Source organism: Lingula anatina, chromosome 9 (genome assembly GCF_051362555.1).
Source record: "Lingula anatina isolate TDL-2025a chromosome 9, LinAna3.0, whole genome shotgun sequence".
NCBI classification, from domain to species: Eukaryota; Metazoa; Brachiopoda; class Lingulata; order Lingulida; family Lingulidae; genus Lingula; species Lingula anatina.
This window is the reverse complement of record NC_141775.1, coordinates 7890801-7903688: the sequence shown is the minus strand read 5'-3', so window position 1 is coordinate 7903688 and position 12888 is coordinate 7890801. Positions and strand designations below refer to the sequence as shown.

At 34.4% G+C, this 12888-nt stretch overlaps 1 protein-coding gene across 2 annotated transcripts; it reads left to right on the top strand.

Annotated features, from left to right (window-relative positions):
• Nucleotides 1-13: 13 nt before the first annotated feature.
• Nucleotides 14-12871, top strand: LOC106175845 (ATP-binding cassette sub-family F member 3). Of its 2 annotated transcripts, none has more exons than XM_013557999.3 (19): nt 14-197; nt 760-904; nt 1228-1372; nt 1710-1810; nt 2431-2556; nt 2867-2971; nt 3466-3627; nt 4304-4453; nt 5337-5393; nt 5637-5659; nt 5879-5934; nt 6359-6559; nt 6898-6974; nt 7751-7795; nt 8225-8354; nt 10903-11083; nt 11257-11389; nt 11798-11885; nt 12275-12871. In XM_013557999.3, exons 1-19 carry the CDS (start codon nt 62-64, stop codon nt 12425-12427), a joined length of 2214 nt encoding a protein of 737 aa, XP_013413453.2. In that variant the 5' UTR covers nt 14-61; the 3' UTR covers nt 12428-12871. The 2 variants fall into 2 exon arrangements, with proteins under 2 accessions (XP_013413453.2, XP_086851094.1); XM_086994968.1 differs by having other exon boundaries at nt 10903-11087; nt 11261-11389.
• Nucleotides 12872-12888: the final 17 nt, after the last annotated feature.

The window sequence follows — 12888 nt, the reverse complement described above, 5'->3', positions numbered from 1 at the left end:
AGTTCATAGCTCACCAGCTGGAAAAAAGACGATTTTGATTGCAGTAGTTGTGACAATCAAAATGTTGTCGCAACCGATTGCGCTGCTTGTACCGGAAGTGGGAATTTCACAACCAGATGACAACATGGAAGCATGCATCTCAGTGATCACGGAACATTTTCCTTTGATTGAGGGAGAATTGCTTCAGTATGTGACTAGTAAGTACAATTTGTTTCCAGTCTTTAATATCAGACCAATGTTTAATTAGAATATTAAGAATTATGTATTTAAATGGAAGAGGAGCCTGCAAATCTCCCAAATATTTCAACGACAAATAAGAAATCGTGTCGGTGAAGGTGAAATGTTAGAAGTTCAACGTTAAGCGTACTCTTTTGAAGCGGAGTCTTCTATTGGAGTAACGTTGTTGTTGAATGTTTCGATTCACCCAGTTGTTTTATACTGAAATAATGTTCGAAATGAAATTGACTCTTATACTAGATATTAATTTAATTTCTATTATTATCTCAGTGTCTATGTTCTGAAACTAAAAGATGTTATCTGAATCTTATAAACATGTTTACATTATGCAAATATTATGGAAAAATTGCCGTCAGTTAAATAAGATTCATTATCCCCACTCATCCACACATTTTTTTCTGTTCACACTAATTGGATAATCGCACATAATTGGATTAAAACATTTCTGTAAAAAAAATGTTATGTAAGTATGTGGCACCATGCCTTCTTCTGATTTCATGCTTAAATATTACAACATTCCAGGTGTATTAGAAGGCAGCCAGGCTGACTTTGAGAGCAATGAGGATGTCTATGAAGCAGTGGGACCTGTGCTCTCAGAGGTGGACCAGGACAAATCAGAGGAAGAAGTTCAAGACATATGTGACAAGTTATTCCATATGTTAAAAGGGTGAGAGGAGAGGAGTGGAACTTATTTGAATCATTTAAAAGTTTTAAGTTATTGGAGCAACCAGGTGTCACATATTTACCTAGTGAATAAGAACTTTTAGCTGTAGTCATGCTGTTTAATGTGGAAACAGACATCTAATTTATTACAATAAATTATTTATAAATGAAAATGCTTTGTCATATCCAATTTCATTGAGAAAAACATTTTAATTTTTTTTGTTCTTCTTAACATTATAATATTCTGTCAAATTTCCAATTATGCACTGGTGAGGTAATTACTCGTATGTAACACTGTTATTTAATGTTTGTCACTTATTTTCTCAGAGATGAAGATGAAAAAGACAGTAAAAAGAATGGACCACATAGAATATTAGATGCCCCAGTGCATCTTGGGAAGCTCGTAGAAGATTCAGCAGATAAAGATATACAAGAATCAAATATATGGATAGCGAAAAAAGCTGATTCTACGGTAAGATTGATGCCATGTTTATTTATTGTTTGTAAACAACTTGGTCGTAATTGTTATTTTCTGAAACATTAAAAAAGAGTTACTGTGATATTTAAAGTAATTTACTGTGTACATGTTTTTTTTAGCAATTATGTATATAATCAGCTTATGGAAGTTTATCTTAAAACTTGTAGTATTTTTATAGTAAAAATTATTGATTTGAATGAAGTGAAGTGTCACCAAAACAAATATGAGTTGTTAACATTTATTTTGTATATCTCATGGCCAGATGTTTTTGTAGCGGTGACTGTTTTTCCTCAATCATGAACTAGATAACATTTTTCTTCCATTCTTCCAGATTGTAGATCAGAAAAAGCTAGAGAAAGCTGAAGCAAAGTTGAAGCAGAAACAAGAGAAACGTTCTGACCAGGAATCTGTTCCCAGGGTGATCTCAAGCGAGTAAGTCTTAGGGCTCATTCCCAATAAAACTGTAAATCTAGTTTGATCGATCCAACTCCTCAGGGACTGTCACTGAATGCAATCATATTTAATTAGCAGATCAACACACCTACTCTTGTTTTCAATGTACTTGCATAAGCACCAACCTTTCTGTATTTTACTCAATGCCAGGAGAAGACATGCTAATCTGTTAAGCTGATTGCATTCAGCGACAGTTCCTGAGATTTGGACCGAGCCAGATAGAACAATAGTTTCATTGGGAATGTGCCTTCCATAACATGTACCATGCATATTTCCATCACATAGAATGAGATCACTGTGCCAGTGTGTATTTTTTAAAACACCTGTTTGCTCTTCATCTTTTACTGGAACTAAGAAAAATGAAAGAAGGGTTCCAGTGTTTGCAAGCAAACCACAGGTAAAAGTTTTGAGGATTATATCTGATTTCAGGGTTTTCAGACTTCATTTTGATCCTTTTTTTTTTCAAATTGTATAAATTCTATGAGAAATTGCAAGCTACTTTTCAGGGTTTTCAGTTTTAACAACTTCCACTCATGGAGTAGTAGTGCTAAGAATGGATGTATATTTTACCATCTTATTAATTCAAATTTTTTCTATAGTGATTTGCTGCAGGCGGCCAGTGCTAGTCAACAGACCAACCGCAAAGACGTGAAATTTGATTCATCTGGTGCTAATAGAAGCTATGACATCAGGATTGACAACTTTGATATATCCTACGGTAGCCTGTAAGTAAGAGTTGACAAGTTGTCAAAGAAATGCCTGTACTTTGAAAAATAATATTAAATACATTAATACTTTAATTTTATTAACAATCTTGATAATTGATTACCAATAGTCAATTTTTGCACAATATTATGCATTGTGTGTGTCTTTGAAATTTAAGTTTTCTTTATTGTATCTCTCACCCTGGTAAAGTGATAACAACTTGTGACAGAATGTTATACGATAAACAGTTGTATGTAAGTTTAGTTCATGTATAATCTCAGAAATGTGCTTTTTTGTTTTGTGTTTTCAAAAAGTCACTTCTCTTCACAGAGTTCTCATTAAAGGTGCCTCCATCAACATGGCATTTGGCCGCAGGTATGGTCTCGTAGGCAAGAATGGAAAGGGAAAGACCACTTTGCTACGAATGATAGCCAGGTATGCTGTCACTGGGGGCCCTGGCTGTTGCGAGGGAGGGTTGGGAGGGGGAGGGAGGGGGAGGTTGATTATATAGGTGGATTTCTTCTTTTGATTAAAAGTAAAGATATTTATGTAGAGATTTGATTGATTGAATATTTAAATATGTGATTCAGGAGGTTGGACAAGATTCTATTTTTTAAGTGAAGGGGGGGGGGGGGGGGAAGACATCTTTTGAACTGTTACTTTGTTTGTGCTTAGCCCCTTGTAGCCACGCATATTGATAGGATAGCCTTATTTTAATGTTTAGTATTTTTATCCACTTGTGTTATAGTATTCAAGCTCTGCTGGTGTAGCTTGGAGAAGCAGTATTTTGAATATCACATGCAGGAAATGGGGATTGCTAACCTTCAGAGAGGTCATGCAGCACTCACTCCCAGTTTTGTTGACAGTATTGTTAGGGTCTTAGTAGCACAAGCCTTTAGGGAACTATTTAACACCTGTTTTTTTTTCAGTCGTCAGCTCAAGATTGCGTCTCATATCACAATCCTCCATGTTGAACAGGAAGTCGTAGGGGACGACACAATCGCTGTGGATAGCGTACTTCAGTCAGACGAGAAAAGAGAAAGTCTACTACGAGAAGAGAGAGAAATCACTGCCAAGATAAATTCAACTAGGTAATATTTAAGTTTTATTGACTCATTGTTTATAGTCGTTATCGTGAGTGTTGCCGATTCTTCTTTAGATTGTTTTTTACCTTTTCCAGCACTCTAGTGCCTTGGTTGAGTAGGCCTCAAAAAATATTTGGTCTGAGTTAAGTAACCCTTAAAATAAGATCAGTAGATAAAGGAGAAATATTTGAAATGACCATCTATCTTCTCCTCTTGGCTTGGAATGTGAACTTTAAAAAATAAAATTTTGTTTCAATTTCAACTCCAAATCTGAAAGTCAGTCGCATTTGACAGGGCTGATTTCATCATATATAGCATTTACATGGTGGTGTATATGATAACCTTGATTATGATACTATATCTAGACATTGAAAGAAACTATATTATAATAAGATGTTAGTGTATGTGAAACGCCAACAGAACATTGGTTGAAGAAGACACTGAAATGGAAAAAATACTTGCCTGGAGTGGCACTTTTTCATTTAGCCAGGACTATATTTGTTTGAGTTTGAATTTAACTGGATGAATTTTATAACTTTCATTAAAATTTGCTATAAGTTAGTTATCAAATGAAACAGTCAAGTTCATTAAAGAGAGCACTGTTACTTTGCCATCTATGAAAGTAGAATGTGTGGCATAATCTAGATAGAAAATAAAATCAAAACAATTTTTTTCTCTCTAGTCCAAACAGTACAGAGGATGGTCTAAGTACACGGCTGACAGAAGTTTATGCTCAGCTAGAGGCTATGGAGGCAGACAAGGCCCCGGCCAGAGCAGCCATGATTTTGTCAGGTTTGGGGTTCACCCCACAAATGCAAAGGAGTACCACAAAGTAAGTAAATGGGAGAATGAATATAAGCTAGTGGAACAGGTACCCTACAAAGAATAAATATGTTTTAAGTGACTGAAATTTAGAAGTTTAATTTTTTATTCTATCCTGTTTTGATATATAGTAGTGACTGAAAAATGATAAATTTGAAAGAGGCAAGTTGTCCAGAATTTACATTGTACATTTAAGGCCCAGTCACAAATCAGTTGCGATGCGTCGGGGATGGGTAAAACCCCGGAAATTTGAACAAAATCTTGAGACAGATCTCACGATTTTGCACCCGTCAGAGGCGCTCTCCGGACGCCTGCGGGTTGTCGCAGATTTTTTAGACATCGCCACACCCGTCGCGGTCCCCAACTTTGAACTTAAAATTTTAAGATTGCTCGCAAGATTTTTCACCCATTTTGGGCATCCCAGACACAATCTCCGATGACCTACGATGCCCTCCGATTAATCGGAGGCGTCCTCCGAATAATTTGAGACTTTTCCTTTTCCCTTTTCCCCCACATATACCCAGGGGGAAAAAAATTACAAGAAAAGACGCTCGCAGATATCGTCTCCGATCGCCTCCGATGCAATCGGAGGCGATCGGAGGCTAATCCCACGATTTTTTTACAAAACCGGGTCAAAATCCTTGAAAAAATCTCAGACAATGTGACTGCTCCACTTTTATTAGGATTATTGCTATGATTGTTCAAGGATTCTTTATTTTCTACGACGACCCCCGGCCAAAACTAATCCCCGACAGATCACCGACATTGTGACTGGGCCTTTAATGCCATTATTCATGGATTTAGTTTTGGTATCATGGCTGTTTTAATGTATCGAGTAACAGTCTCATGAAAAAGAGCATTTTCTGATTCAAACTTTAAGAAACTATTTGCAGAGAATTTTCTGGTGGTTGGAGGATGAGGTTGGCCCTAGCCAGGGCTCTGTTTGCCAAGTAAGTTATCCTGTAAAGCTTACCAACTGGAATGCATTCACATGCTTGTATATGTATTTTGAATTTTCTTCTTTGAAGTCAGAAAAGTTTAATTGTTGGGTGGTTGTATTGGACCAATTTGTATTGTATGTGGCAGCACTTTCCTGAGAATTTTCATTCATTAATTAATTTATTTAAAAGAAACAGTTACTTTCATTTAAGTTTGATTACTGTGTAATGTTTGTTTAATGTTTTTCTTTTCAGACCAGATCTGCTCTTACTTGATGGTAGGTTTTGAAAGTTTGATATAAACGTAGATAAAAGTTTTAGATTAAAGATTAGATTAGTTAAGAAATCGTGCAGAAAACATAATATATGTTTTAGATTTTTTATCAAAAGTAATAAGGACAGAAAATTTTGATGATTTAAAATCTTTTAAAGGTATTTTTTGTTGCTATTATTGGATACCGTACTGCATTTGTCAGAGTTTTCTCTTTGGGTTTCAGAACCCACCAACATGTTGGATATGAAGGCAATTATTTGGCTTGAAAATTATCTACAGGTGAGAATATTTTCCATAAGATTGTTCATGGTTCCAAGATTATTTTTATTTAGTGACATATTAGTAGTGATGATTACTTACTTTGGAATAGAAAATAATTATAAAACAGTTATGTTTCACTTTTGTGACAACTGCCAGTAGTAGTCTGTAGATATTTTATGTTCCAAATGTGATCACTAATATGTTATTAAATAGGTTAGAAAATAAAACAAAAAAAGAAAAGTCTATAATTTAAAAAAATGTATTGTTTCTTAGTAACCTCAATTTGATATGCCACTGTAATATTATCTTTTGAATCTTTGTGAATATTGAGTCTACCAGGTGGAAATTAAATTATTTGGATAAATAAAAGTCATTGCATGAATATTATGATTTGACCTTCATGTGTATAAACTCTTATTTATCTATATTGTTTTATTTTCAGACGTGGCCTACCACGATTTTAGTCGTATCTCACGACAGAGAGTTCCTGAATTCCGTCGCTACAGATATCATGCATCTTTTCTCACAAGAGATAGATTGTTATAAGGGAAACTTTGAGAACTTTGTGAAGACAAGGACGGAAAAGATAAAAAATCAGCGTAAAGAGTATGAGGCACAGATGCAGTATAGAGAACATGTACAGGTGAAGTAAAATAAAAGAATTTTTTTTAATTATTTTATTTAGCTGATTTTTTAAGCAAACTTTTGTTGTAGAGTAGCAAAATAGAATTTAATTTTTTTTGTTGGGTGCACTTAAAAGAGAAGAAAAGCACAAATTTGGAAGTAATTTTTTGAAAATTGGTAAGCATGCCACAAAAATTACCAAAAAAACAAGGGAACGTCAGATTTATTTGAGATATTTGAAATTTATGATATAACTTGTTACATGTATTATAGTAATATATACAGTTATGACTTTTGTAACGTTAATGTTTTAACTAATTGCTTTCCGAATGCCTAATAAAATTCTTGAATTTTCAGGTTTTTATAGACAAATTCCGTTACAATGCCAAGAGGGCCTCTTTAGTACAGAGTAAGATTAAGCTGTTAGAAAAATTGTAAGTAAAGAAAGAATCTTGAAAGAAAATAGATTCTTCAGTCAGTGCTAATGCTCATAGATAGTAACTTGAGTGAAAAGTTGCATTTTTACCCTCAACTTAGTGATGGTTATTATGCTCATAATAATAGCAATAATTAATACTTCAGTATTACTATGATGATGATGATGATTTAAATTTTATCTTTTAAAAGCATCCTGTTTTATGTGCATCTTACAGTCATCAATGCCAATCTTAATACTAAGTTTTGAAGAATTAATTTAAAAGTAAAATCAGACAAAACTAGAGGATCAGAAAAGGGGTGTTTCCTCTTGGCTCTTTACCACCAACTCAGTTGTGTCTTAGTGGAATGATGTAATGATCAGTGACATGCACTAGTGGGCTAGATTTGGTCTTAAAGTGCAATTTAAGAGCACAAGTGATCTTACACGATCTTAAAAATTACAGCAGTAGTCTTAAAAAGGACTGAATCTGCTTTTAAGATAAAAAATGATCTAACATCTACTTAAGTGGTCAAGCAGTTTCCTTACCTCACAATGGGGGATACCTCCCCTCACAATAGAGGACACCTCTGCTCACAATAGGTGAATGTGTAAGGGGAGACAACTTAATTGGCCGTCAGACTAGAAATGGTCTTACTCATGTTTGAAGACCATGTAAGACTATTTGTGCTCTTAAATTGCACTTTAAGACCAAATCAAGCCCACTAGTGATGAGAAGTGGTGCTGTTTAGACCATGTTTTTGAATTAATTATATTTATTATCTTGTATTTTAGACCAGTATTAAAACCAGTTGAAAAAGAGACAGATATAGTCTTTAGGTAAGTTTTATGACACAATGTGTAAGGAATTCTAAAGATATGTGGTTCTCTGATATCATCATTTCTTGATTTTTTAAAGAAAAAATGATATGTACTATAAGTTGAATGTTACAAACATGTTTATGTTTATATACTTTCACACAACTGAAAAAAAGTTAACAAATTGGAAGTTCAGTTTCAGATTCTTTGAGTTTTAAAAAAATTTATATCATTTTGTAAAAGTTCTCAGTAGGTTTATGTAATTAACTAAAATCAAATATTTTCCAGTTTTTAATTCAGACTCTGTTATAAGTGTCCAACATAGGATTGAAGAAAATGTTTTGAAATCATAAACCTTCAAAAGTAGTGATATCCAGTAAAGTTTTGATAGTATAATTTTATTGGAAAAAAAATTGACATAATATGATAAAAAATAATCTTTTGTTGCAGGTTTCCAGATGTTGAGTCTCTCTCTCCACCCATCCTGCAGCTTGATGAAGTAGATTTCTACTACACTAAAGAAAAAATTATTTTCAAAAATGTTTGCGTGTCCGCAGATATGGAATCCAGGATTTGTGTGGTAAATTTCGATTTTTAAAGCAATATATGTACATTTTTTTTTGGATGGAAGAATGATGTATTTTATGACTTTATCAACACACCCTTTATTGTTATCTCCTTCCCTGAGATATCTGATAGTTCATACCTCTTTCCTTCTTAAATTTTTATGTACAGACACAGATGTGTCTGTACATATTGCCATCACCTGCGTCTGTCGTCGCCGTCCCTGTCGCCATCCCTGTTGCCGTCGATGTCGCCGTCGCCGTGCACTTTCATCGTTAACACGATAAGTGGAAGACAGTTTTACTTTTTGGCTTTATATTTACAGAGCTGATGAATATTCATAAAACGCAGGTCAAGTTCGAAAATCAGCATGTTTGGGCAATTATTGTAGTATTTATGCTGTGTTTTCACTTTTTAGCATATATGCAACACTGTTAACACATTTCAAGGAAAACCGATAGGCCTGTTGTCATGAAACTCACAGGAGTAATTAATCTTACTAAAACGCAGATCAAGTTCGAAAATCGGCATGATCGGGCCACTATTTTAGTAGTTATGCTGTTTTTTTTCACTTTTCAGCATATGTGCAACACTGTTAACACATTTCAAGGAAAACCGATAGACCTGTTGTCATGAAACTCACAGGAGTAATCAATCTTACTAAAATGCAGGTCAAGTTTGAAAATCAGCATAATCGGGGCATTATTTTATAAGTTATGCTGTTTTTAAACATTTCCTCAGATTCAATACTTAGGCATGTTAACAGTCTCATTATTTAACTAATAAGATTCGTAAAAGTGTTTGTTTGACATTTCCTGCATCTTTACAACATTGTTAGTTGATTATGTAAAAATGATGGTAAACTTGTTATCATGTATTGTATAATAGAGTTTCAAAAATGGAAATAAACTCATATCATTGCAGTTTGTCAGATTCATTCATTCACTATGTTCAGAAACTCAGAATGGAGGAAATTGGACATTAAACACTGTTCTATTGATATTTTTCCCATCTCATCAATTTTCTTAGTTGATCATATATAAATGGCAGTAAATTGTTAATTTTGTTATGTGTTAAAAAATTGTTAAAAATGGAAAAAAAAACATTTCAGGACAGTGCTGTCTTGTCTACATTTTGGCATTTTCAAGGTGTGACTTTGAAGTTCCTTTGGCCTGAAGACCTTTGCTAGGAACATTTTCTGAATATCCATGATACTAATATTTTATAATTAAAAATTGATGGTAATTATCCTGTTAAACATTATGTAATAGTGCATCAAAATTTGAAGACACCCCTATTTTGGACACTGCTCCCATGATGACCATTTAAGGAAAACCATGTCACTTACTGTTCTCAAACTTACAAGAAGAAACATGGGACTTAAATAAAGCTTCAGTGGGCAATGCAGACTATTTGGTAATTTTTTTTGGCAGTTAATCAGCTTTTTGTGAAAATTTAATTTTTCACATATTGGCATTTTCAAGGTGTGACTTAGAACCTCCACGGGCTTGAAGACCCATGCTAGTCACATTTTCTGAAAATCCACGATACGGATCTTTTATTATTAAAAACTGATGGTCATTATGCTGTTAAGCATTATGTAATATTGCATTAAAATAGAAGAAAACACGATTTTGGGTGCTGCTGCCATGATGACCATTATGGGAAAACCATGTTACTTATGAGTGTCAAACTTTCAAAAAAGAAACAAAGGACTAAAATGCAGCCTGAGTTGGAAAAGCAGTCTAATTGGCTTCTTTTTCTGGAAGTTATACATTTTAGTGAAATATTCATTTTTATCATGTTGGCATATTCATTGTGGGACTCGAAGCTCCCATGGACATGAAGCCAAATGGTAATCAAATTTTCTACATGTCCATGCTATTTGTAGTCAATAATCAAAAATTGGTGATAATTATTATGTAATTTATTATGTAATGTTACATCAAAATTGACAAAAATCTTTTTGCACTGCTACTACAAACATTATGAAAAGAAAACTATGTTACTTATTATTATTTTCAAATTACAAGTACGATTTGTAGGATTGGCATGCAGTTCAAATTAGAAATCCAGCTCAAATGGGTTATCATTTATTATTGAATTTAAGCAGTTTTATGTGAAATTTTCATTTTTCTCATTCTGGCATTTTCAAAGTGTGAACTTAAACTCCCATGGGCCTGAATCCTTACGCTTGTTACACATTTCACTTACATTGGTATTACCTGTTGAGCATAATTAAAATTTGATGTTGAATTTGCAGTTAAGCATAATGTACTTTTGCATCAGAATTGACAGTAGCCTGTTTTGTGCATTGTTATTGTCTGCTTTTTGTCTGTACATTTGACAGCTTTGCTGCCTTGTTAATTTTTTGCTTTCTTCACATCCAAGATCTTTCTCTACATCCACCACCATTTTCAGGTATTTTGTCTCGTTCTAGATTGACTAAAGAAAGTATTAAATGAAAATAAACCTTACAGAAGGATGAGCATATTTTTAAATGATATTGCATGATGTTATTAGTATATTGTAATCAACTCAAAATCACCCTTTTGCTTTCATAGGTTGGTGAAAATGGTGCAGGTAAAACCACCCTGCTAAAGATTCTATTGGGAGACCTATCACCTACCAAAGGTTTCCGTCACATTCATCGAAATCTAAAGATTGGCTACTTCAGCCAGCATCATGTAGACCAGCTGGACATGAATCAGTGCTCTGTGGAGGTGCTAGCCAGTAAATATCCTGGTGAGTGACCACTGTCTAAAGTGACCGCTGTCCAAAGTGACCACTGTCCAAAGTGACCACTGTCCAAACTCCAAAGTGACCATGGTCCGAAGTGTCCCCTGTCCAAACTGACCACTGTCTAAAGTGACCACTGCCCATAGTTACTAAAATCCCTTTTCTCTCTTTTTTTCTAGGTAGAAACACAGAGGAGTATCGACACCAGCTGGGTTCGTTCGGACTGTCAGGTGACCTAGCCATGCAGCCAGTGGTCAGTTTGTCTGGTGGACAGAAAAGTAGGGTGGCCTTTGCCTTGCTGGCCATGGGCAAGTAAGTAGGCAGGGTAACAAGGCACACAGACAAGTATGCATAGCTGTTAGGTTACTTGAATAGACAGGCAGGCAGATCAATGGAGAGAGAGAGAGAGAGAGAGAGAGAGAGAGAGAGGTGGACATACAGTGAAAAAGATGACGGAAAGACAACTACTAAACTGGATTGTTAGATAAAGAAACCAACAGACTATTGGTTTTAATATTTTTTCCCTGAAACTGGCAGATCTGAAAATGCTTTTAACCATGGATCCAATCTTTGTTCTAGTAAACTACAGATGGTCATCTTTATTTTTTATCAACCAATTAATTAATTTTTTGCAAAGACACATTCAACACATATGCTTACAAAGATTTAAATGAGAAGATAATTGACTTGGTATTTACTGATATGTTTTGTTAATTTTAGTCCCAATTTTTTCATCCTTGATGAGCCGACCAATCATTTAGATATGGAGACCATTGAAGCTCTAGGAAATGCCATTAATAAATTCAAGGTAAGTGAACATAGCTCTGCAGTGAAACAACCCCAAAAATAAGTGTTTTTGAGCATGTTCATTGCAAGTCATGTAATGTATAGTCACAAACATTTCACTGCATGTGACTTTATGAAATTTGAGTAATCAAAACACGATGGAGTAAATTCAAGTGTTATCAGAGTTGATGTGGATGGTGGATATATATACAAGTTTTCACAGATGTCTTCAGTAGCTATTGACTTCTGATTGGTTGTTGGTGAAATCCTTGCTACAAACGCAATTGAATTAAATGTATGTAGTTTACTTAGTAATTGTAGGTGTTAAAATGGTTCCATTTTGGAAGCAGCTCCTTTTCTCAAGCCTATAATAAAATAATTAAATTAAACTTTTTTTTCTGCCTTTTTCAGGGTGGGGTTGTCCTAGTATCTCACGACGAACGTCTGATCAGAATGATCTGTAAGGAATTATGGGTATGTGGTAAAGGGACAGTGAAGAGTCTAGAAGGAGGATTTGATGAATATAAGAAGATTGTCGAGGCAGAACTTGCTGCACAACAATAGGGGTCAGCACTAAACATGATGGGATAGACACAGTTCATAATGAATTATCCTTTGTTTCTTCATGTTTTAATCTGGATTAAACTCTAGAGTCACCACACTGAAAATTAGTTGTGAACTTTTTTTATTGTGAACTGCCCAAATTTTAAAAGATTCTTTGTACATAGAGACTCACAGCTGTTGCATCTTAAGATCATAAATAGAATAATTCCTGTTGCTACTCTATATGAATATTCCTCGTCTATCGATGATGCAACAGAAAGACTTCGTACTTGACTGGGTTACATTTTGCATTACAATGCAACCCCATAGAACTTGAATTTTTGTCACTATCTGGAACAGTGTTACATTTCATACTGAATGTATTGAAAAGAACTTGTGTCAGTTTTATGATATGTGTATTGTTATTATTTATGTAGAATGGAGATTAAAGATGGAGAAGATACACTAATTGACTCATCTTG